Genomic DNA, 24,638 nt, shown 5'->3' on the forward strand with positions numbered 1-24,638 from the left:
AGATCTGCAGGTTTGGCCTTCGAAGGAAAGAGCATACCTTTAAACAAACATACTTTAAAAAAAAAGTTCCGCATGGTTGCAACGCCAACACGGTAGCCCTCACCATTCATTGCTCACCGTTTTGCGGAAGCACACGAAGGAGTCTGTTCGGCGAGTGGCCATTTCCTCCCACCCTTTTTTCTCCTCCTCTCCCCGAACGCTCACTTCCTGCTGCCGCCCAACTACAACTCCCAGGAGCACTCGGGCGGTCGGGTTGGTCTGAAAGTGAAAACAAACTTTCGGCTGCCCGTTTCAGTGGAAACAGCCCGGTTTCGTTTCTCTTTTGTTTCCGCTGGCGAGCTCCGTGATGCGCCCAAGCAGCCGTCCAGACGCAGCATCCGGAGGGAAGAAGCGCTGAGGCGTCTCGGCTGGGAAGCGAGAGCTCGGGCCGGGCCAAGCCGAGCGGCCACCGGTTCAGGCGGTGAAAGTGGAAGCCTCTCGCAGGACTCCCACATGCGACCCGCCAGCGCGAGGCCGGTCCCTGCTGCGCCAGTCGCCAACGCCTGGGCAGTTGCAGCCTCGCCTCGCTCTGGGTAGCCCTGCCCAGCAGTTCCCGCCACCCCTTCCCTCTCTTTCTCTTTGATACCATGTGGGGCTAGTGGAAGTGATGGGATTGCTGCTCTGCAACCTGAAGCAATAAATAAACATGGAGGCCGCTGCTAAGTCAGGCGGCGAGGAGGAGGAGCGCAACTACCCGGGAAACGGCGAGGAGTCTCCTGCCGACTCGGCTATGGACAGCTACCTGCGATCTCAGGGATTATACCGCAAGCGGGTTGCGAAGGACGGCTCTTGCCTCTTCCGAGCCGTGGCGGAGCAGGTAACTCGCTCTGGAGAGAGCAAAAGGGGGGAGAGGGTTATAGCATGCGCCCTTGGGTGGGAGAAAGGGAGGGATCTTGAGGAAACAGGCGGCGTGCGAAGCGCTCTCGAGAGCGAAGTTGTGCACGAGGGCACAGAGAGGCCTGTCTGGCTTCGCGCCGAGGTCTGAAACCCTCCTGACTTTGCCCGGCGGGGCTGCGTGTGTCTCGTGCTGCAAGGGATTGGGCAAGGCGATTTAGAGGAAGTTTTTTTTAAAGCAGCGCCTTTCGCTGTGTCTAAGGAAGGCGACTGAGGGTGCAGTCACCTTGGGAAAGTAAGAGGCCGGCCTGGGGAAGAGCCTCGCTAGCCCTTCCCAGTGTTAGCTTCTTCAAGGAACTTGCGGCGTTCGGCCTCTGCTAGACGCATTTTCCTGGTTTCTAAGGAAACAAGGCTTCACCAGGTCTTGTTCCACTTGCCTGGGCTCCGTCCTCGCTCCCGTTTTGGGAGCGTCTCGCCCGCCCCTGTGCCGCTCGTTGCGTCTCGTTCAAGGAATCGCAGGCGGGAGGGGGCCTTTGAAAGGCTTGAGGAGGTTATAAGCGCAGAGTGGGGCATGTCTTCCCACAGGCTGCCTTTTGGCCAGCGCGCTTGTGGAGCCTTGAGATGAAGTTGCCCCTACCCGGGCCCGGAGGTGGAGGATGGGGCAGAGGCTGCCCGCCTCGATAGAGTGGATGAATGTCCTGAGGGCTGCCTTTAAGACTGGGCAGCTTCCTGTCGCTGTAGTGACTCAGCGCCTCCACAAACTCCGAGTGTGGGAGCTGTACATGTGGTGCCTGGATGCTTCGACTTGACTGGGTGAAGCTTATCGATTATTTAGTTTTGATCAGCTGCCCCAGTGGTTCTCGGAAATCAGGCGTGAATCCTAAAGCTTTGGGCTGAATTGAGTTATGGTAGGTTTAAGAGGCTGAATACTTTTTTGGAATCTCTTGTATTTAACTCGCAAAAGGATCTCTCAGGGAAGCCATTCTGTCTCCATTCTTCTCCCCTGTTTGGGGATAATACTGACTTGAGTTTGGAGTAGGGATGCGAGTCTATAGATGGGATCTGGGGACCCCCTGGTATTCCAGCTCGTCTCCAGCTACACAGATCAGTTCTGCTGGAAAAAATGGATGCTCTGGGCAGTAGACTTTATGGCAGGAGTGGCCAAACTCACTTAACTTTAGAGATGTTTGAGAGCCGCAAGATAAGAATGTCAGATGTTTGAGAGCTGCAAGACAGAAAGGAAGGAAAGTAGATGGGGGAGGGAGGGGGAGGAAGAGGTGGAAAGAAATCAACTTTAAATGCATTCTCCAAGCTGTGACCTGGCTTGGCTTGGAGGAGTGATTTAAAGAGAGAAATGCCTTCTCCAAGCTGGCTAGTGGGGCTTCAAGAGCCGCACAATATGTGTGAAAGAGCCACAGTTTGACCGCTCCTGCTTTATGGCATTCTATCCCATGGATGTCCCTTTTCTTTCTGGGCTCCATCCTCTGATCTCCAGGAGTTTCCTAACCTGGATCTGGCAACCCTGCCCCCCATCCCTTGCCAGAGGTGAGGGGGCACTTGGCAACACTATACTAGAGGTTTTTGCAAGGAATGCAAGCAGCTATTATATGTGAAGTGTTTTGCTCACTATTATTTGTGTGTAATGATTATAAATTAAGCAAATTCTGATTTAGGCTGCAAACACCCAGTCAGTACTATAAATCAGGGGTGGCCAATGGTAGCTCTCCAGATGTTTTCTGCCTACAACTCCCATCAGCCCCAGCCAGCATAGCTGATGGCTGGGACTGATGGGAGTTGTAGACAAAAACATCTGGAGAGCTACCGTTGGCCACCCCTGCTATAAATAATGGTTTGCAAATGTGAGTGTTGTTTTGTCACCTGTGCTAACCTTTGAACTCCTGTTTTGAACAGCATTCAGCCCCATTAGAACTGGGTATTAAAAGCACATTCATTCCCAGTGCTGGGTTGTGTTTCAGTCTTGCAAGTTTAGTTTTTCAGTTTGCTGCTGATGGGATGTATTGGAATTAGCAGATACACGGATGCGTGTGCACACGTTTGAAGCTCACTAATTCTTTGTTGTTTGTTCACTTGTAGCTTTTGTAACTTCGTTTTTCAAACAGTTTCTCAAAGACTCTTCCTGTAATTTTAAAATCTCCTCCAGGTTTTCCACTCTCAGGCTCAGCATATCGCCATTAGGATGTCCTGCATAAACTACCTGCGGAAAAACAGAGAAAAGTTTGAAGCGGTAAATAAACACTTTTGCCTTATGGATGATCTCTGTGGCTCCAGCTGTTGCTTCCCATGTTGCTTGGTGGGTGTAATAGGTCTGTGCTTTTGCTTGTCTCCTGACTAAGGGAAAGAATGAAATTAATGGACTACTTCACTGCACTGGTTTGTAGACACTTACAAGTCCCCATATTCCTTAGACATCAGCAACACCTCTTTTGTCATCGGGAGGAGAAATGCTGCCTTCTGTTTCCAGATCATGGAAGTATCTACATCAGTCACAGACATGCTGTAGTGGTTTCAGACAGCAGTTGCCATTGCTTTACTTCTTGCATACTCCACAGTTATTCTCTTGCTCCTTTGGGGCTCTTCATTCTCATTCCCTCAGTCTAGTATATCCTCTTTTTCCTTTAATGTTAGTTTTTGATTTTCTTAGTTTTTGCCACTCTAATAATGCTTTTCAGGGATGACTTCTTCCATGTTATCTCTTACCCACCCACCATAACAGTGCTGTCCAACATTTTGCTTGTGAGTCTTCTCACTGGGCATTTTCTTTTTCAAGCCTGATTTGTGAAACTAGCTGAGGCAGAAGCAGCCCCTGGTGGGACTCAGGACCTTCTCTTTTACATTGGAATAGGGTCCCACACATACATCTATAAGCATAAAGTAAAGCTACTTTGTGATGATGGCATTTTAGAAGGTTCCCACATATATTAAAAACTCCCTGCAAATGGAAACCAAATTCAGCAAGCAGAGGGAAGAAGAGCAAAGCTTTTTGCTTGCTGTAGTAGTTTACTGTTTGCATGGAATTCTTACTCAAAGGAGCATTCAGAGCTGGCATCCACTGCCTGCACTGGTGGTCTGTTCTACGATCTTGTTATCCTGCGTGTGTAAACCAAGCAATAGACCAGCGGTGGCCAAACTTGTTTAACATAAGAGCCACATAGAATAAGCATCAGATGTCTGAGAGTCACAAAACAGGAAGGAGGCAGATATATGGGGGAGGGAGAGGAGAGGTGGAAAGAAAGCAACTTTAGATACGTTCTCCAAGCTGCCAACTGGCTTGGCTTAGAGAAGTGACTTAAAGAGAGAAATGCCTTTTCCAAGTTGGCCAACATGCTGGTGGGGGCTTCAAGAGCCTCATAATATGTGTGAAAGAGCCACAGTTTGGTCACCTTTGCTACTATGGAAGTAGCTGTCAATGGTCCAAGTTGCATAACATGGCAATGGACATCTACATGTTGTACATGTGTTTTTTTACTTTATGTTTGCCACTGGAGTATATCCCCGAGATTTGCTTAATTTTCAAAGCTAGAACTGAGTCTGGCTTATAGGCCAAGACTCTTTCATGCAGTCTGATCCATGTCAGCCAGTTATACTTTCATGGTTGTATGGAGTTTTGCAGGTGTGGCCTGGTGCATCTCAGATACAGCTGACTTTTTGACAGCCATTTCCCCCGTCCTAATGCCACTAACCTCAGCTACAGTTCTTTTTGGAGATTGCTGCTGACAAGCTGTGATGGTATTTGGGATAGGGCCAGTTCACACATTACATGTGCTTGGCTATGATTGAGCCTTGATCTGTAATAGATGACCCTCAGAAGTTTGTAATGTTGTTTGCAATGAGTGGAAGGTGAGAGACTAGAACTCACTCCAGATGACATTACATGCATGGATTTCAACATGTGGCGTTGAGCATGATGGCCTTGCCCCCCTCCTCCAGCATAATAGCTGGCTCATTAATATAGCGTCTGTGTTTGGTACTGCCCTTGTGATTTGGAATGTTGCTTTCTGTAACATTTCTGATTATGGGGTGCAGTTCATATGGATAGACTTCCTGTGCATGGAGGGAATGCTGTTCACCACTTTGGGGTCAGGAGGCAATTTTTCTCCAGGGCGGTTTGGCAGGGATTCTGGTGGATTGTGGGGTTTTTTTTGCCATCCTCTGGGTGTGGAACAGGTGGTGTGGGGGGTATTTGTGAGTTTTCTGCATTGTGTAGAGGGTTGGACTAGATGACGTTGGAGGTCCCTTCCAGCTCCATGATTCTATGAGCTCAGAATCTCATATAGCCAGAGGGTGGGACCAGCATGCTTGTACCCATTTTCCCTGTTTGTGCATTGATTTTTATACATGTAATGTTATCTGTGGAGTGATTGCGTTAATTTTTTTTTTATCTAGTACAGTGAAGAAATTACTGAAGACTTTGTTCTATAGGTACTGTTTAATTTGTGCTGGGTCTTACCTGGGTTTTAGCCCCGATAGTCAGTTTTGATGCCAGGACTCACCTCTGAAATATCTGACATAAGAATAAAGCTTAGAGTGCATGTCCCTCCACACTGAGTAAGTAAGGACCTTTACACTGAGGATTAGATAGGCATTTCCAGATTAGGTGTTGCTTGCAGGCAGTCTTGAACCCTGGTATGTTTTGTTCTAGTTACTAAGCACAGTTCTTGTGTTACATTGCTTCTAATAACATCTTTTCTTACTGTGCTTTAAAGTTTATAGAGGGACCATTTGAAGAATATTTGAAAAGCTTAGAAAATCCACAGGTATGTATTGTTGGATTAAGTTTATATAACATTTCAAGATAAAATTGTAGCTAACTACTACTGGTGTATGCAGTTTGTTGAAAAAAACTCCTGAAAGTTTAACCAGAAACCTGTATGAGTGTCTGCTGTTTGTGAGTTGATCTCTGATTCCTGCTGGAAATGATAACTGTATTTGGGTGGCGGCAGCAGAATCTTCAAAAGGGTCTGTAGGTGGTAGCTACAAGTGGTGAGTTGCAAGGAGCTTCTTTGTGAGCTGGAATATTGGGATTGTTCTGCCTCTCCTATGCTGATAGTTCCTGCAAGATGGAAAACAAAAGGAAGAGGCAAAAGTGATCCACAGAGGCAATAATTTATTGTTGCATGTAAATTACCAAATGCATTTAGGTGGCATTCTTGCTTTTGGCCACTAATTTAAAAAGTTCTCTCAAATATACCATATTTTTTGGTCCATTAGATGCTCCAGACCATTAGACGCAGGTGCCTGGCTGGGAGACAAGCGGCGAGATCACTCCCTCCGCCCCCACCGCAAACCCAGCACTTCGCAGGGAGCGATCTCACCGCTTGTCTCCCAGCCAGGCACGCAGGCGTGGGGGAAGCACGCCGCCCCCTCCACAGCCGGCGCTCGCGAAGCGCTGGGTTTGCGGAGGGGGCAGGTGCTTCCTCCGTGCCTGTCTGCCTGGCTTCAGCTGATGCTTAAAGCAAGCGCTGGGATTGGAGGGTGGAGGGAGCGATCCTGGTGCTTGCTGTAAGCATCAGCTGAAGCCAGGCAGACAGGCATGGAGAAAGCACGCCGCCCCCTCCACAGCCGGCGCTCGCGAAGCGCTGGGTTTGCGGAGGGGGCGGGTGCTTCCTCCGTGCCTGTCTGCCTGGCTTCAGCTCTGATGCTTAAAGCAAGCGCTGGGATCGGAGGGCGGAGGGAGTGATCCTGGCGCTTGCTGTAAGCGTCAGAGCTGGAGCCAGACAGGCAGGCGCGGGGGAAGCGCCGGGATCAGAGGCGGAGGCAGTGGATCGCCCCCCCCCGGAGGAAGGTACGTACCTTCGCTCCATAAGACGCACACACTTTTCCCCCCACTTTTTTTGGAAAGGAAAGTGCGTCTTATGGTGCGAAAATACGGTACTTTAAAAGAGCTGGTATGGCTAGAGACATGAAGATTTTTTGCTTCCATGCAAGGTAGACATTGGTAACTTACATATAACATACTTGTCTTTTAAATACTGGTTAAGACTTTGCCTCTCCATGCTTTTGGTCTTGTTTTCTGGTGATACCCCTCCTTTGCTATGCTGGCTGCAAGTTGCCACAGGAGGACAGAATTCAGAACACCTGTAACATAAGGGGCCATTTCTTCCTGGGTATGTTGTCTTCCACGTGCCGCTGTTCTCTAGGGTGGGGCAAGGAAATTGCAGATTTTGAGTAAGTGACATTGTTGCTGCAGTGGGAATACAGGACTCTGTTCTGTCACAACTGTGGTTTCCTCTGGCTCCTATTCCCCCCAGACTGGAGTAGTAGTTTCGGAGGACTAAGGGTAGAACGAGGGTGGAATGAAATTGTAATCCCACCTACCCTCAGATAAGGTTACTGTGTGGTTAAAGGAAAGAGCATGTTTTCAGTGCTGTAAGGACTGTTCTGGGATTTTCACCTTGACTTTAAAAGTGGAACTATTTTTGTTGTTTCAAATGAATGAACACTTTTTTGTGTGTGAGCACAATCCAGTTGTGCCCAATAAATCCCACTAGGTGTATTTGTGGTTCTCAGGGAGGAAGGGTTGGGGGAGGGAATGTGGCTGAGAGAGCAGCATGTACAGGAAAGAGAGAACCATACAGGACAGGACTTTGAGTCAAGACATTTAAGTTTGTGGAGGATGTATGGAAATTAGGGAAAATCTATTTGATGTTATTTGAATTACAGTATTTTTTTTGAAAAGCTGCCAGAACTGTAATTAATTTTTTTAAAATTAAAACTGAACTTTATTTAATCAGAATGCATCATGATACTAAATGCAGTGAATACACATTATCTGAGATATACAGTTGGTGACATGGGTAGTTTGTGTGTATGTTCATACATGTGTGTCACTGAAGAACTGCCATGATTTCAATGAAGAACTTAGAAGATGTTCTAGACAGTACTGTAATTTGCCTATATTCTTACATAGTGATGTGTTTTACTGCATGTCTTTTTCTTCCTCTTTGATGCAGGAATGGGTTGGACAAGTGGAAATAAGTGCCCTTTCTCTTATGTACAAGTAAGAAATATCTGCTATATCCACAAAACTGATTGTGAAGCATAGACTTGAGCTTGCTAGAAAAATACCACATGAACGGGAACTAACAATAGCAGGAGTGATATTAGAGAAGCTCCCACAGGAAAGGGATGCTTTGACAGATGAAGCTGTATCTCCATCCCTAACTATATATACTTGAGGGGAAAGTCTCGTTTATACAGTTTCCTTCCAACAATCTAAGTGCTATTTAAAGAAATCAGTCTGTTAAAGAACCAACAAAATCTAGCAGGTCTGTTGTCAATATGAGTCAATATCGACAGTACATTTGACAGTAACTGGATACACTTGATGTGCTAATAATATATGTATGGGTACAAATTGTAATCTTAACTTTGGGCTGACATATAATCCAGGACAGTGGAGGTGTGGGTGGGGAGGTCTTTGTCAAATTTAGATTGAATAATGTTACTACCTATTGCTATAAATGAACAATGTGATTATATACAATCTGTCTCAGATGACCTCAGCACTCACTCTCTTGTATTGCAGCACTTTCCTGGGCTAGCTATTAGCTTCTGGTCCAGTTTGAGAGACTAGTGCTGACATTTAAAGCCCTTTATGGCCTGTTGTTTGTGTGCATCAGATAGCAAGTCTAAACATTCTTCACTTTTGTTAAGTATTACATTGATAGGCCCTGTATAAAGCCTCCTCTGAGGAAGTTAACCCTGATTTAAATGTGCGAGTAGTGAGCAGTTAATTGGCACACCAGAAATCCACAGCCCTTGTGGATATTGTGCTGATGTACAAATTGGTTCACTTTGCCCCATCTGCAGCCCAAGTTAAATAAGACCCAAAGCACTCTTTCTTGCCAGCTCTAGTGTGCATGTATGTTTAGGGGTGGGATGAGGAGAAAAGAACAGCAGGGCCTTTGGGCCCCCACAGTAGAGGCCGGGGTTGTGTGTGTGGTGGTAACAGTACTTTTTCTGGGGCAGGGTTCTGTAGGCTCTTGAGAACAGTACATGGGGGGAGGAATCCTCGAGTGGGAGGAGAGAGTTAGTGAAATGCCACCTACCCCACTCCATGCTAGTAGAAGTGATGACTTAGGGTCCAGTCCAAACTGGGGTAAACAGTTTAAAAAATGATTGGCACTTTTGATTTTTGGAAATATACTAAAGATATGAAAGCACATTAAGTCTAAAATAATTATGGGATAAGTACAGAAGGACTGATAGAAATATAGGAAAGAGAATATAGGAAAGAAGGGTGGAGGCCGAAGGAATGATGTTCCAGTTAGCAATAGTTGGCAAATTGTACTTCTTGGCATTGGCTAGTGTCAAAATTGCGCAAGAATTTGGTAAATATTTTTATGTTATAATCATGTAGCTCTGTCTAAAGGATTTTCAAAGGATGTTCATAAATGCTTGCATCCAGGTTCCTTTATCTTAGTGCTGCTGCTGGTTATTTAAAGTTAGGATTTGACACATTCCCCCCCCCCCCCTTTGTGTTTTGCTAGGAAAGATTTTATAATATATCGAGAACCAGATTCTCCTCCTTCACACGTAACTGAAAATGGCTTTCCTGATAAGGTATGATTGATTCTAAACTAACCAGTCCTGCAGCTGATATTAAGTAGTGCTGACACTTTGGTAGGCCTGGCCCAGGACATTTTTTCCTATCCAGAATGCATGCTCTATACTTCTCAGTAGTTGCACCTCACCAATTGTCAAGATACAACTCTGGGATTTTACACAGCTGCACATTTCCCATGCATTGAGGCCCAACAACTTCTGGGATATTGCAAAGGATCTTGTAGTGTGTTTCTTACATTGTGCCATGTTTTATTGGTGCTGTAGGAAATATTACATTTCCAGATAATGGTGTAGGTTGCTTGTACAGTTAGTCCTGGCATAGATTTGCAAGGTGTGAAAATTAGTAGTGTAGGTGAATTGTATTGGAATGTCGCATAAGTAATCTGTTATGACAGTTTTTAAAAAGTTCTTTTAAAGTAAATATTTTTAGATGTGCATAGTGATAACTAGTTCTGAATGAAGAGTGAGGCAAAATATGTGTGCATTTTGAATTGGCAAAATTGCTTATACAACCTAATGAGGTGGTAGAATGTTGAGATGGTTAAAATGGACTACCACTTCGAGGGGAAGATATCACCTTTAAATCCCCCTCACCTTTTTGCCATCAAGTTGCAGCTGATTTTTAGCAACTCTGCAGGGTTTTCAAAGCAAGAGGCATTCAGAGGTGGTTTGCCATTGCCTGCCTCTGCATAGCAACCCTGGAATTCCCTTTCAAATACTGGCCAGAGCTGACCCTGCTTAGTTTTCAAGATCTGATGAGATCAGTCTAACATGGACTATCCAGGTCAGGAGCACCCTTAGTGAGAGAATTTCTAACCCACTCAGTGGTTTCCTGTTTTTGTTTTTTGCATAGTTTTTAATGTAGGAGAGCACTTTTTAAAAAAGTGAACCTTTGCCTGCATTCTGAAGTGGTTCATTCTGTTAATTTACTCTTCCATGTGTATAGGCCCAGCCTCGATATAATCTTCATCAAGCCCATATAAATGGACTTTAGTCTGGCATCTTTTAAAAAATCATATCCGGAAAAGTGTTCTTAAATATGGAGCTCGAAATAATTCCATGTACTGAAGTAGTGTGTTGCTTTGGAGGACATACTACTTTTTTGTCACTTGTTATAGCTGAACTTTTTCTTTTTAAAAAAGTGTTGTTCTGCTCTTTTCCAGGTTTTGCTATGCTTTTCAAATGGAAGTCACTATGATATTGTCTATCCTATAGAATATACTGTCAATGCTGCACTTTGCCAGTGTAAGTACAACTTGCTTTGGGATGCCATTGTGATATTCCAGGGCAGAATTGTTCACCCAACTGAAGCTTCTTTTTTAGCATTTGGTATGGCTGTTCCCACTGGTAGAAAGATAAACTTGCACTAAATCTAAGGTTTCAACTTTCAGTGCTAAAACAGTTCAGTTTGCTGCAGTACAGAGGTATTAAATTTGAGCTGATTTCCAAGGCTGGCTTTACTGTTAATCTTCTGCTAACATAACTGAACCATCAGAGTATATTAATCTCCTAGAGTATGTTAGGAGAGCCAGTGGGGTGTAGTGGTTAAAGTTCCAGACTAGGATCTGGGAGACCTAGGTTCAAATCCCGGTTCATTTGTGGAATCTTGCTGGGTGACCAGTCACACACTCTCAGCCTAACCTACCTCACAGGGTTGTTGTGAAGATAAAATGGAGGAGAAGAAAATGCTGAAAGCTGCTTTGGGTTTCCACTGGAGAGAAAGGCATGTTATAAATGAAGTAAATATACAAACATGTTAATTTGTTACAAAAATTGGTAGTAGCATAATGTTATTTTTATCATCACTTACAGTCTCCTTTACTCACTGAAACTCAGGGAAGATCATGAGTATGATAACAGCTTTTCAGTCAGTAAGCAGCAAATGTAACATTTGAAGCACAGCAAAGATTTCTAGTAAAACAAAACAATGCTTTGTTGCTGGAATTATACAATATGTTTGAAAACATGAGAACATTGTGTGCAAACATATCTGCATAAGGAAGCAAAACTATGAGTGTGGGGGAAACTATCCCTAATAAACACCACTTCCTGAGCTGCTCTTTCTACTCTCCTGTGTGATTCTGTTCTGCACATTTTGCAAAACCATCAAAGTGTGTGCATGTATGGGTTAGCTAGATTGTAACAGTAACACAGCTAGACTTTAAACAGTAACATTTTGATAGATTAAATATCTGCTTTAATAATAAAATTCTTAACCCTACTGCAGTGCTGTCAGTCCCTGTTGATGTGTGTTATGCATGATGGAAGCTTATTTGAGCTTTCTGTCCTAAATTTTAGGATTGTATAGTAACCTTAAAACACATGTGTCTGAGTGGAGTTGCAAGGATGCAGTCTGGCAGTTAGCCTTAAGAGCCCCCTGTGAAGTGGCTGTTGAATACCTGTGGCTTCTCCCAGTTACTCTTTTTGTGTTCCCTCCAACTGACTCACTTTAAGGCTGTAGATGTGTTTAACAAGGGTACAGGGGGAAGGATGGCCAAAAGGACTAAGGAAGAAACTGACAATTACTGTGGAAGCTAAGGCTATTTTTTGTCTCCTTCTTCATTGAAGATTTTGAAGTAATAAAGCTGCTTCTAGCACGTCTGCAGAGGAGTGGCTTATCAGTCCTGTAAATAATAGGATTATATGGATTATTAGTTAATAAACTTGTGGCTGAAGGTATTGTGGAAATCCCAGGTTACTTGTGCCTGCCTGAGAATCAAAAGTCTCGAAGACACACTGAAGTTTACCAAGAAGAAGACTGCAGATTTATACCCCGTCTTTCTCTCTGAATCAGAGTCTCAGAGCGACTTACAATCTCCTTTATCTTCTTCCCCCACAACAGACACCCTGTGTGGTGGGTGGGGCTGAGAGAGCTCTCACAGCAGCTGCCCTTTCAAGGACAATTCCTACAAGAGCTATGGCTGACCCAAGGCCATTCGAGCAGCTGCAAGTAGAGGAGTGGGGAATCAAACCCGGTTCTCCCAGATAAGAGTCCACACACTTAACCTTTACACCAAACTGGCTCTCACCAAGAAAGTGAAGCATCAGTGTTCTACAGTATGTACAGGCAGAAGAATAATCATAGCCTGCTTATGCCAAATGCCATACAAATGCTGGTCATGTTTTCATTATTTGTTGTACTTGAGTTGGATCTCTGCTTTCTTTTGCTGGTAATTTAACTTTGCCCACTGCAAAGATGCACGAAGCACATCAGGTGTTTAGTACTTCTGAAAAGCGATCTTTGCTGTCTAGATTACTCTTCTCTAGTTTTCTCACTAAAATATAAATCTTATTTTTTTTAAAACATAAGACTATGTAGCACTGCACTCCATGAGTCAGGGCCCTAAGGTGGGTGGAAAAATCTCACCTGATTTGTGATTCCCTATAAAGCTGCCATGTTTCTTTTGCTGCTAGAGTGCATGCATGGGGGGGAGAGAGGCTACCATGCCTCCTCTTGCTTTCTGCATGTTTACTGAAAGGTAAGTTAATGATGACAAAGATTCCTCCTTGCCTTGTACCTCACTTGTGATCTCAGCTGATATTTCTTGTCCCTGACACACTTAGTCTATTGCCCATGGTTCTCTCTGTTGAGATTGTCCCTGTGCCTCCTGTCTTCCTGTCACATGACTTCCTATTTCACATGTTCAACTTAGTGGGTCTGGAAAAGTTGCTGGGATATTTGTAATGAATAGATCTTGTTTGTGGTTTTTATCCCCACTAGCTATTCTGTATGAATTGCTGTATGAGAAAGTGTTTGGTATTGATGTGGGTAAAACATTAGAGGAGCTCGTCCCTCCTGATGTGATCAAGGATGGCAGTGGGAGCTGTGAAGAATCTGATTCAGAGGATGAAAACCTAGAGTAAGTCTGCAAATTTAAAGTGCAAAAGGGACTTGTCAGGGATTTGCAGTTATTAACCCAGAATGAGAATTGAAACTTTTTACTGTAACACGGGGCTTTTTTTGTAGCAGGAACTCCTTTGCATATTAGGCCACACCTCATGTAGTCAATCCTCCTGGAGCTTATAGTAGGCCCTGTACTAAGAGCCCTGTAAGCTCTTGGAGGATTGGCTACATCAGGGGGGTATGGCCTAATATGCAAAGGCATTCCTGCTACAAAAAATCTCAATGTGAGGAAATTGTACATTTTGCTTTTTTGGAATTACTGTAAATTCATATTTTATAACATTAAAGACTTTCCTCCTTTGATCAAGAATATATCTAAATTGCTACCAAAAATAGTTCTGGGTTGAGAAACAACATCTGTGGGGGATTTAAGTCTCTATTCTTAAAGCATTTGTATGTCTGCTTCCTCAGATCCCATGAGTCGGTGCACTTGTGCAGCAATGAGTATGATCACATTTGGGGATCCTTTTGCTAATGGAAAGGAGCAGCTCTTGGTTTGCCCTTATGATAGGACCTGACAAAATCAATCCTTGTTGAGCCAGTTTGGTGTAGTGGTTAAGTGCATGGACTCTTATCTGAGAGAACCAGGTTTGATTCCCCACGCCTCCACTTGCAGCTGCTGGAATGGCTTTGGGTCAGCCATAGTTCTCGCAGCAGTTGTCCGAAGGGGCAGCTTCTGTGAGAGATCTCTCCGCCCCACCTACCTCACAGAGTGTTTGTTGTGGGGGGAGGGGGAAGGTAAAGGAGGTTGTGACAACTCTGAGATTCAGAGTGAAGGGTGGGATATAAATCCAATATCATCATCTTGTATTGATGTGCTGGTGATTCCTTTCCTTGGGTCTGTTTGAGCAGCAGGAACATTGATGCCATCTGTTGATAGTGATGTGGCTTGTTTTTTTGGAATGTTTAATTAAAAAACTGGGTTTTTAATAGCATATGAGACGCTGGTGGTTGCTGCTTTCACTCCAAAAACACAACGTACTACTTTAGCTGTTAAGTTGCAAACCATTATTTGTGATGTAGTAATTGAAATAGCCTTAGATATCATCTTGTGCAAGTTTGCTCAAAAGAAAGGCCAGTTGAGGTCACTTGGTCTTACTGTCAAGTTAAGTGCCATGTTCACTGCACATACTTGACAGACAAAAGTGTTCACAGGATATTAGTCTTGTGAGTATGATAAATTTGATAAATTTCCTTTCCTGTAAATGTTTATTTAGAACAGAATGTCTTGCTAAGGAGTTGAAGGATTCCTGTAACTTTTCCATCCTTGTCTTTAGTTGATAGATGGCTGTAAAGAACAGCAACCTACCTTGGTTTACATACCATCATTGCCCTACTTTTTGAAAAAAGAAGTTAGCTGAAAGTCATCTTCATAGTTCATTGGGCAACTAATACTGATCACTGTGTTTAACAGTTGGGAAGGACTGGGGAAGATCTGTTTAGTGCTTGATATAAGGAATGCTTTTGTTCTTTTTTGTTATAAAACTTTATTTTTAAATTGACTTAATGATGCTTCTAAATTTCTGTTTCTTGGGATCTTCCAAATAGTTTCTAATTTCAGATATTAACAGAATGGGTAAACTAGTGCAACTAGAAATCAGACGACTTAATTTGGGTATGGGTGGTGCTGGTTGATAGGTTTAACAGCCTGATCACCAGTTCAATAAAACCAGCTTTGATTGGATGGTAGATAAGATATATGAGTTCTGTTGAAGTTGGCATGTCTGTTTGTCTTAAATACGGGAACTCCCATTGCATTGTTTCTTTTAAAATCGATTTAATGATTTCTGGGTTTCAAGGAGCATCAGTAAATCAACTTAAAAGGAAACAATCCATTGGGAAGACTTGCATTTATCTCATTCCATTGATTATTGAACAGTTAGACTGGAGACTTGATAACTTGAGATTGCCAGAACAGTGGCCCTGCTTGTCTCAGAATTTTCTTCTGTACTGTTCTGCCTTTCACAGAAGTGAAACAGCTGCTGCAACAACTGATGCGAATGGACTGAAGTCTTTGGTGAGCAAGAAGGTATTTTGCTAAGTTTTCTGTCTCTGTTTCTTGCCTGGAGTGGTGTTAGCACAGTCACTGAGAAGCCCTTAAAGCTTCAAGGTGTGAACCAGACATTACTTGAATCCCACTGAATGTAAGATTTTGGTGGAACGTAAGTTTGCCTGGTTGTCTTTCACTGTTTTATATGCCTTTTGAGAAACAAATTGTTTGCTGCATTAGTCAAACCATAAAACATAGTCAGAAAAGGGAAATGAATAATTTTGGTTGCTAAGCAGTGATTCCAAAAAATCTTATCAAAATCTTACATTCAGTGGGATGCAAGTAATGTCTGGTAAGCTCCCAGCTTTGGACGGTGCCACATTGGTGCCAGCCCAACAGGTGAAGAGCTTGGGAGTGACCTTGGGTGCCTCCCTTTCCATGGAGGCCCAGATCACTATGGTTGCCAGGTCTGCCTTTTGTTATCTTTTGCAGATCAGGCAGCTAGCACCATATCTATCCCCCAGGACCTGGCTACAGTGATTCATGCAATGGTCACTTCCAGACTAGACTGCTGTAACTTGTTCTACACTGGCTTACCCTTGAGACTGATCCGGAAACTGCAGGGGGTGCAGAATGCGGCAGCTCGCCTGCTGACTGCACCACCTTTACAGGTGGGCATTCGGCCAGCACTCTGCAGTCTGCACTGGCTGCCCATTGAGTATCGGATCCACTTCAAGGTTTTAGTTCTAACGCTTTAATGCCTTACATGCGACCTGGGACAAGCATAACTGTGGGATCGTCTCCTTCCATATATGCCCGTGAGGTCGTTACATTCGGCCTCCCAACATCTGTTGGCCGTCCCTGGCCCAAGAGACACCTGCCTTGCCTCAACTAGTGGAATCAACCTGGTGGAATCAGCTCCCTACAGAGATCCAGGCCCCACCTGGCTTATTAGCCTTCCTTAGGGCCTGTAAAATGGAGCTGCTCCACCAGACTTTTAGTTGAGGCTGCAGGCATCTGTTCTTGATCTGATTGGCCTCCCCTGCCAGCACTGTCACCTGTGCTATAAAACAGAATAATATCTGCCATCTCTATGGGATATCATGATGTGAGACAGCCAGGCTGGGCAATATGTGATTATGGTAAATTTTCTGAGTGCTGTTGAGTTGTCTGTTTATAAAATGTTTTTATTGTATTTTATTTTTTTATCATATGTTATACTCTGCCCTGAGCTCTATGGGGAGTGGGTGGAATAGAAATATACTAAAATAAAATAAAAATAAATAAAATTCCTTCTGTTCTGTTGAGTTGTGTATGGCAGAGATGGAACAAAATAAGTATATGAGACTGTTGCTTTGACTAAGTGTCATGAGAGTTATACTGTCTAGTACAGGGTTGGTCAAACTGTGGCTTAGGAGCCACATGTGGCTCTTTCACACATTTTGTGTGGCTCTCAAAGGCCCCGCTGCCCCATTGGCTGGCTTGGAGAAGGCATTTCTCTCTTTAAATTACTCCTCCAAGCTAAGCCAGTTGGCAGCTTGGATAATGCATTTAAAAGTTGCTGTCTTTCTACACCTCCCTCCCTCCAACATCTGAAGTTCATGTTTTGTGGCTCTTATGTTAAGCAAATTCGGCCACCCCGGTCTAGTGATATTATGAAATGTTATGAATATGCAGATGTTTGCATTTGTGGTGATAATTTAAAAACCAATTCAGTAGATAATGTGTCCACATGTTCCCAATCCTGTTTAATTCTTTCACATCCATGCAGTGTTGTTAAGATAACCATTGCTCTGGTTATTCTTCTTGCATAACAGGGTCCCAGAAATGAAAAACGCGCTTCCATCGCCTTGTCTGCAAAAGTTCTTCGGTTGCTCAATCCAGCAGTGTACCACAACATTGAATATTCCAACTGGCAACAAACAAAACGAGGTAAAGTCTAGCATTTGAGAGCAGAACCCAGGTGGGGGTTGGTGGGAATGGAGCATTTTTCTTACATTTGCCAAATAGTATATCACACATTTTATTTGTGCTTGCAGATCAGCAAAAGCGAGATTTTTCTATTGCTGCTGGCATGCAGTATTCAGTTGGAGATAAATGTAAAGTAGGTGCTATTGAGCAAGTTGTCATTCCACTTCCTACTTTGCCTTTCTTCTCTCCCCCACGCTGCCACATTCTTTCACTTAGGGTTGCCACCTTTTTCTGGATACAAGCTTTGTGCCTTTAGCAGTAGATACAAACCGGCGGAAGACCGATAAGGGCATGAAGATGTGGTGGTGGGAGAACATGCTCAAATCCAAGTCAAAGAACCTTTCCAGGAAGAAAAGGTGGCAGTCCTATTTTTACTTCATCTTTCTCCTCTTGTTCTTACTGCTCCTGGCTCTCTGATTCTACCTCTTTCTCTCCAGCTTTCTGGAGCAGGGTGTAGGTGGACATCCCTTCAAGGTTTGTTCATAGAAACTTAGATGCTGGAATTGCTTTTGAGAATAGCTGGAATAATTTGTTAAAAACAGGGTTGGGGCTTAACTGAAATCCTGCACCTGATTCTCCATCCTCACCCTACAGCAACTGTTAGTGTTCAAAATACAGCTTGACAAATGAAAGTCAAAACTTCTGGGTTTCTTGAAAAGCATGCCTTTCAGTGAAACCCTGTTTGACCTCTAGATGCATTAATGCATTGCTCCATGTTTTGGTGCTGATAACTCAGCATGACCCACACTTGATGGGTGACAAATCAATTAGTTCTGCACCTGCCTTGATTACAGCTGATTTATTTTTTGTTTCCCTCCCTCTTCCTGTCTGCCCATAGTTGGGAGTGGACCTTCCCCACTCTGAGTGCTGCTAGTTCTCTTTGATTAATGGTTTTAGCCTCTTTTTGTAACATCGTCCACTCCCACCTTTTCGTATGGATATGTCTCATACGGGTGTGTACTCAACACATGTCTGATGAAGTGAGCTCTGACTTGCAATTTATGCTGTAATAAATTGTTAGCCTTTGGGGGGCCCCCCCGGTCTTCTGTGGGATCTTCTTGCAGCAGACCAACATGGCTACCCCTCTGGAATTTATTTCCGTAGGAATTAGAAGTTGGAGTTGCATCAGAAGTGTGGTTTGGGGAGGGTTATCTTTTGCCATGCTTCATCTATAATAATAAGAGCTTAATTATTTTAAATATTGTCCCGCTGTAATGCTTTTTTTGTCCCTGTCAGCATTTCTGAACTTTGGTAGGAGGAAAGGGTTGGCCCTTGATGTGGCTGGTGGGATTGGATATGGAGGTCCTAGTTGTTCTGCAGCTCTGCCTGTCTTTTGCTTCTGGATCAACTAAACTGGCAATATTTGCCATTTTCCATAGTTCATGTGATGTGTTGGGTACTAAGCATGCAGATAGACCTGAGAGAGAAGTTGGGGATTAATGTGAAGCTGGTTTGGCTCCTTAATAGATGGAAATATATTCCTCTGTGGTTCCCAGGAAGCAACATGAGGATAGGAGGCCAGATAAGGATATAACTGTAGAACAGCGGCACCAGGGACTGGTTTAGTGGAAGACAATTTTTCCACGGACCAGTGGGGGTGGGGGTGCTGGGTTTTTTGCTGCCCCCATGCCCACATCCCATCCCTGTCCCCCATGGAGGGCTTTAAATGAGGAGTAGGCGAAGGTCTCTGCCTCACTCCGTGGCCCGGAGTGCTAACAGGCCACGGACTGGGAGTTGGGGACCCCTGCTGTAGAGGACTCCTATTTAAATGCACACTTGCTCTTTTTTTCTCCATAGGTGCGTTTAGACCACAATGGAAAATTTTATAATGCTCACATCCAAGACGTGCAGTCTGCAAATGGACCAGTGGTTGTCTTTGTGGAAGAGCTTGGTGCCAGGTATGTGAATGTTCAAACAGTGTTAACTATAGAAACATTTTCATACAGTCAAATAGATATGCTGACGGAGTGTTTTGTTAAAACTAATTTGTGGCTGACATCTTAGTCAGTGCTAATCTTCTTGCTTAGAATGCTGTGTTTTGCCAGGCTTCCATCAAGAGGAGCTAAGGAATACACCAGGCTAGCTTTAGATAGTGTTTACCTTTCATTCTTTGTGGAACTCTTGGAAGCAAGTCACCAACTGCTACTGTGGTACTGTGACAATTAAATGTGGGTATGTGTGTGTAGTATGAAAATGTACTGGGGAGAACCATTGGTGCACTCAGGGAATCTGCTGCAGAGACATTATTTATGTGCAAACCAGCAGTTGCTGAGAAGTTGTAATACACTATGGATGTGTGCAATCAATACGAGAAATTCTTCATTATTTTGGAAAGAAGTGATGTTCTGTCTTGGCAGCCACTGGGCAGGAGGAGTATAGGTGGGAGGAGTTAAACTGTTGCCTACTTCAAAGAAATATGATTGCTTGAGATATTTCAGAGCTGAGTTTGAGGGGTAAAGCCGGGAAATGGTGATGCTAGAAAGGCAGGGACTTACAAAGGAGCTGGGGATTGTATTTAAAATAACCTCAGATTTTTTCCCCCTAGTTTTTAGTTCTAAAAAAATGTGTGTGATGATATTAGGACTGTTTGTTTCCTAGGATGGTATGCTTCTAGTGTGTGTGTTTACATTTCGTGTTTAAGGTATTGGAGTTATTGCTGTACTCACAGTGATTCTGTAATAGCTCTGCTAATGTGCAGCTTAGCTGTCTATGTGGTCTTCTGGCTGGCTAGCTGGAACTGGTCTTTGAAAGGAAAGAGCTAATAGATTTCTGAAGTGCTCCAGGGTTTGGCAGCACTTAGCTGTAATTGTAAAGGTGCTGGAGAACTGTTGATTTTAAAATTCATGGCTGTTGGTATTTTGTATGTAATGATGGAAGGATTTGTTTGGTGTGTGAGCTCAGAGTTACTTTACTGAAAGCTATAAAAACATAATCACTATTAGGAACACCCTGTTCTACTGGGGGTAGATATCCATTGGACCAAGGCTGGTGGCTTAGACAGTTCTTATGACATGACATGCTAATTGTGACTTGGAGCTTTGATGGATTCTTTGATGCTGTCCATTACAGGCATTCTGTTCTGCTAAAGAACCTTAAACCACTTCTGCAGCCTACCCCTGTGGAAACCTGGAGCACTGTGTCAGGGAAGAAGATGAAAAGGCCCACTTCAGTGCATGGGCAAATTGTTCCGACAGGTAGGATTTCTTCTCCTTTTTAAAAACTGTGCCTACTTAATGCCAGGTAGACCATAAGAAGAGCCCTGCTGGATCAGATCAGTGGTCCACCTAATCAAGCATCATGTTTCACCCAGTAGCCTACCAGTTCCCTTGGAGGCCCAACAAACAGGCATAGAGGCCAAGGCCTTCCCTTGATGTTGCTTCCTTTGTATGTTCCTCTTAGCCATCACAGCTAGTAGTCATTGATGGACCTATCCTCCTAACCTACAATGGTTTTGCAAGGGAGTTTTTTGAATAGGCTCTACACCGATAGAATCTGCACTTGTGGCCTTTAACAGGATTGATACATTCTTTCATGCTCTACTGGAATGCAGATTTTTTTAAGATTATGAGGGATTACTATATTAAGCCTTTATTCAACATACTCTAGAAACCCTGGCTCTTTTGCTCAGTGATAAGGATCTTTTGAAAGAAATAAGAAATGTGTCTTCTGCTGCTCAAGATTTGTGATTCAGTGAACTTCTAAACGTACAAAAGGAAAGAACCACGAATCTCTCCTAGCCGTCTTTTAGAGTCAGCTATGCTTGTGGCCTTCACTACATCCACTGGGAGTGAATTCCATAATTTCATCACTTGTTGAGTAAAATAGTATTTCCTTTTGTTTATTGTGAATCTGATGCCTGTCAGCTTCACTGGATGTCCACCAAGGTTAGTATTATGGAGAATGGGAAAAAAATTAATCTCTAGCTGCTTTCTCCATCCCATGCATAATTTTATAAACCTTTAGCATGACCCCCTTAGTCATAAACCTGCCTGTGCTAACTTGAGAGAAATGTGTGTTACAGATGGAGATAGCCGAGGGTCAAAGAATCCAGGCAAGCTGATAAAAGCTCCATCGGCACGGCCTCCTCGACTGCAAGCAGCCAGGGAGCATCACACATCCTGTCCCGGGCTGTATTCTCAGCAAACCTCTCCTGAGCACAAAACTCTAGGCAGAAGTTCATCACAGGTTGCCAGGTGAATCCAGTGTGTCATTTCAGAAACAGCTCTTCACAGGTTATGAATTGTGCCTTTTTAATTAGTATTTTAAATATCGGAGGCGTGTACTAAAAAGCTTTATTTTCTATTTGGATTAAATTTTAGGAATTTTTAAATTGTAGGGGTAATTTGTAGGCCACCCTTGAGTACTGTAAATGCTTCTTAGTTTTGGTGGAAGTCTGAACATAGCCGCTCAAGAGGTTAATGTGTTAAACAAATCTACAAAAAGAATTCGAAATTACAAGGTTTTCTGAAATTTGTGCTGTTATGTACTGAGATTTTAAAGTCTAATTTTATAATGCCAAAGAGTTCTATGGAATTTTATATTATTAGGTATTCTGTTTTTTAATTATGTCTTGTGATCATGATTATTGGTTCTCTTCCTTGCTTGTTTTTAAATTATTTGTAATTTGTTTTGTATTTACTGTCTTGTTTTATCTTAAGCTTAAGACCATTGGTCAAAGAAGCTAATAAATAAAAGGAATTACAGGGTTTTGTGGGGGAATTATATCTCAAGTTAGCTAAAGGTGTCTTTAAGTTTCAATGGCTGAAAACCATTTTTCCTTATAGAAAGATGGACCGTGAAAGAACGAATGATTTGGACTATGCCAGTAGAGATAATTATGGCCTTTCTCCAGAGGAACGCAAAGAGAACCAGGCTGTAGAAGAAACGTGTTCCCCTTACGAGCTTCAGCTGCAGGATGAAGAAGCCTTTCCTGCTCTTTCTGTATGTCTGTTGAACAGAGAATGCTTTTTGAAATGTATCATTTGTTTTTCTGCCAGTGAAATGGACACCAGCTTCACGACAGCTGTATTCTTTAAAGGACAGTTTTGTACAGTGTAAACAATAGTATGCCAACGATATAGATTTCTGCACTGAAAAGAGAGCCAGTTTGGTATAGTGGTTAAGTGTGCAGACTCTTATCTGGGAGAACCAGATTTGATTCTTCACTCCTCCACATGCACCAACTGAAGTGACCTTGGGTCAGTCATAACTCTCTCAGAGCTGTTCTCTCAAGAGCAGTTATTGAAAGAGCTCTCTCAGCGCTACCTACCTCACAGGGTGTCTGTTGTGGGGAGGGTAAGGGAAAGAAGATTGTAAGCAGCTTTGAGACTCTGAGTGAAGGGTGGGGTATAAATCCAATCTCTTTTTATTATTCATTGAGTAAAAAAGTGGTAATTCTGTGTTTTTTGAACATATCAAAAAACAAAGATGTATAGAAATTTGCTGTTTCTGAAACAAAACTTGACTGGCCAATACCGCTTGGGGGTGAGGTGGCTTTTTCTGTTTTGGAAACTGTGTGACTGATGTTGTATATTAGTTGTAAAAGATCTTTTAAGGCCTGACAGCAGGAAATCACATTGCGCATGGGTTGAAATTCAAAGCTTGGTTTGGATTTTAATCTATAAGTGGAAACAGAATTGATACTTCGGATTAATAGGAAGTCCCATAGGATTCAATGGGATGAATCCTGAACAAACATAAGAGTGCTGTTTCTTTTTCTTTAAAATTTCTGTGGAAGATTGGCATGTGTTCAAGCTATGACAATTGATACTGTCATCATCATAGAATGATCTGAACAGGGCTCACATGCTGCATCCTAAACAATTTCAGGTGGTGGTACTTTCATGACCATGGTTTCATGTAGCATGCTGGCCACATCAATTTTCAATTCAACGAAGCACCTCAATTCTTTCAGAATCCAGCAGTGTCTCAGGTATCCACTCAAACCACTGGTAACTGCGGACAGAGGAAACTTCCAGCTCCTAAGTCAAGAACAGCCAACCACCTGAAAGAAGAAAAGGAGAAGAAAAGAGACGAAGTGGGAGCAAAAGAAGAAAAAGGTATCAGAACTGGATCATCCCCTCCCCTTGGCGTTTAAAAAGAAATAATTGAAGTTTGTGGGCTTCTGTACCTTGCAAAACAATGAAGCTATGCAATCTGAGAACATTTGAGTGAAGAGCCAATATAGTATAGTCTTATAGTAGGACCAGAGAAGTCTGGGTTCAGGTTTCTACTCATCAGAGCATGGAGAGCTGGTGTGGCATAGTGGATAGAGTGTTGGACTAAGATCCTTGGAGATCTGGGTTTGAATCCCGACTTCTACCATAGAAGCTCACTGGGTGACTTAAGGCTCAACATTCTCTGATCCTGGGTGGTTGTGAGAGAATGGAGGAGGAGAGAATGATTTGCTAAACCACTCTTGAGGGCTCAGCTGGGGAAAAAAGCAGGATATAAACTTAAAAATGCAAGAATGAAATGTAAATGCACTGAACCTCATTGGATTACCTTGGGCCATTGTCTTGCTGTGTTGTGTTTCTTGTGAGAAGGAAAAGGGGGCGGGGACTGTATGCCGCTTTGGGCTCTTTGTGAAAAGGCAGGATAAAATTGTGCTAAGAATGTAAAACATCAGGGCAATCTCCAGAAAAGCAGCTGAGAAGCATTCTAAATGAAAAATTACGGTATCAGACTTGAGCTGACAGATTTTCTGGAGCCTTCATTAATTGGGCTTTATTTTGCTATTGCAGACTTGAATCTGATGGAAAAATCTCTAGATCTGAAGCTTGAGATAGAAATGCCTGAGGTAAATATTGAGAGGTGTCAGGCACTTGCCAAACCTTTCTTATGCAAGAATGATAACTTAGGAAGCAGCTCTGACTGGCCGCGGTCACACTCACCATTAAATCCATCCCTAACCTGTCGCTACTATACCCCGCAGCTTTTTTACAGCGAATTTCATGATCAGATATCCCTCCATCCTTCAGTTCTAAGCAGCGTTGGTCCTGTTGTTGGTTGATCAGAGGTCTCAACCGGACCTCATTTTTTGAGATGGCATTCCACACTCGCGCAAGCGCAGTACCGTGGGATATCGTGCTTGGCTTTTTTTTAAAAAGTGTCAGAAAAGGTGGGCAATCTCTCCCCCCCCCCCATTTAAACACTCGGAAAGGAAGGGGAAGCCCAGGAGTTCTCTTTGCTATCTCTCCGCCTGGCGGGGAGACAGCAAAGGTGGGTCATCTTCCTCCCTCCCCATTTAAACACCCCGCCATGGTGTTTAAATTGTGGGGGGAGCATGGCAACTCTGTTTGCTGTCTCTCCGCC

General features: G+C 43.4%; 1 protein-coding gene across 1 annotated transcript in view; it reads left to right on the plus strand.

The window, feature by feature from the left end:
* Positions 1-324: 324 nt before the first annotated feature.
* OTUD4 (OTU deubiquitinase 4) overlaps positions 325-24,638 on the plus strand; it is a 34,341-nt gene continuing 10,027 nt past the window's right edge. The window contains exons 1-16 of the mRNA XM_060247375.1: positions 325-856; positions 3,035-3,118; positions 5,598-5,648; positions 7,845-7,891; positions 9,384-9,456; positions 10,623-10,704; positions 13,181-13,319; positions 15,332-15,392; positions 17,171-17,285; positions 17,393-17,457; positions 19,122-19,222; positions 20,394-20,518; positions 21,346-21,517; positions 22,109-22,265; positions 23,239-23,383; positions 24,068-24,144. Coding sequence (XP_060103358.1) covers positions 686-856; positions 3,035-3,118; positions 5,598-5,648; positions 7,845-7,891; positions 9,384-9,456; positions 10,623-10,704; positions 13,181-13,319; positions 15,332-15,392; positions 17,171-17,285; positions 17,393-17,457; positions 19,122-19,222; positions 20,394-20,518; positions 21,346-21,517; positions 22,109-22,265; positions 23,239-23,383; positions 24,068-24,144 — 1,665 coding nt within the window. The 5' untranslated portion in view covers positions 325-685. The remainder of the gene's footprint in view (positions 857-3,034; positions 3,119-5,597; positions 5,649-7,844; positions 7,892-9,383; positions 9,457-10,622; positions 10,705-13,180; positions 13,320-15,331; positions 15,393-17,170; positions 17,286-17,392; positions 17,458-19,121; positions 19,223-20,393; positions 20,519-21,345; positions 21,518-22,108; positions 22,266-23,238; positions 23,384-24,067; positions 24,145-24,638) is intronic.

Source organism: Heteronotia binoei, chromosome 9 (assembly GCF_032191835.1).
Source record: "Heteronotia binoei isolate CCM8104 ecotype False Entrance Well chromosome 9, APGP_CSIRO_Hbin_v1, whole genome shotgun sequence".
Taxonomy (NCBI): domain Eukaryota; kingdom Metazoa; phylum Chordata; class Lepidosauria; order Squamata; family Gekkonidae; genus Heteronotia; species Heteronotia binoei.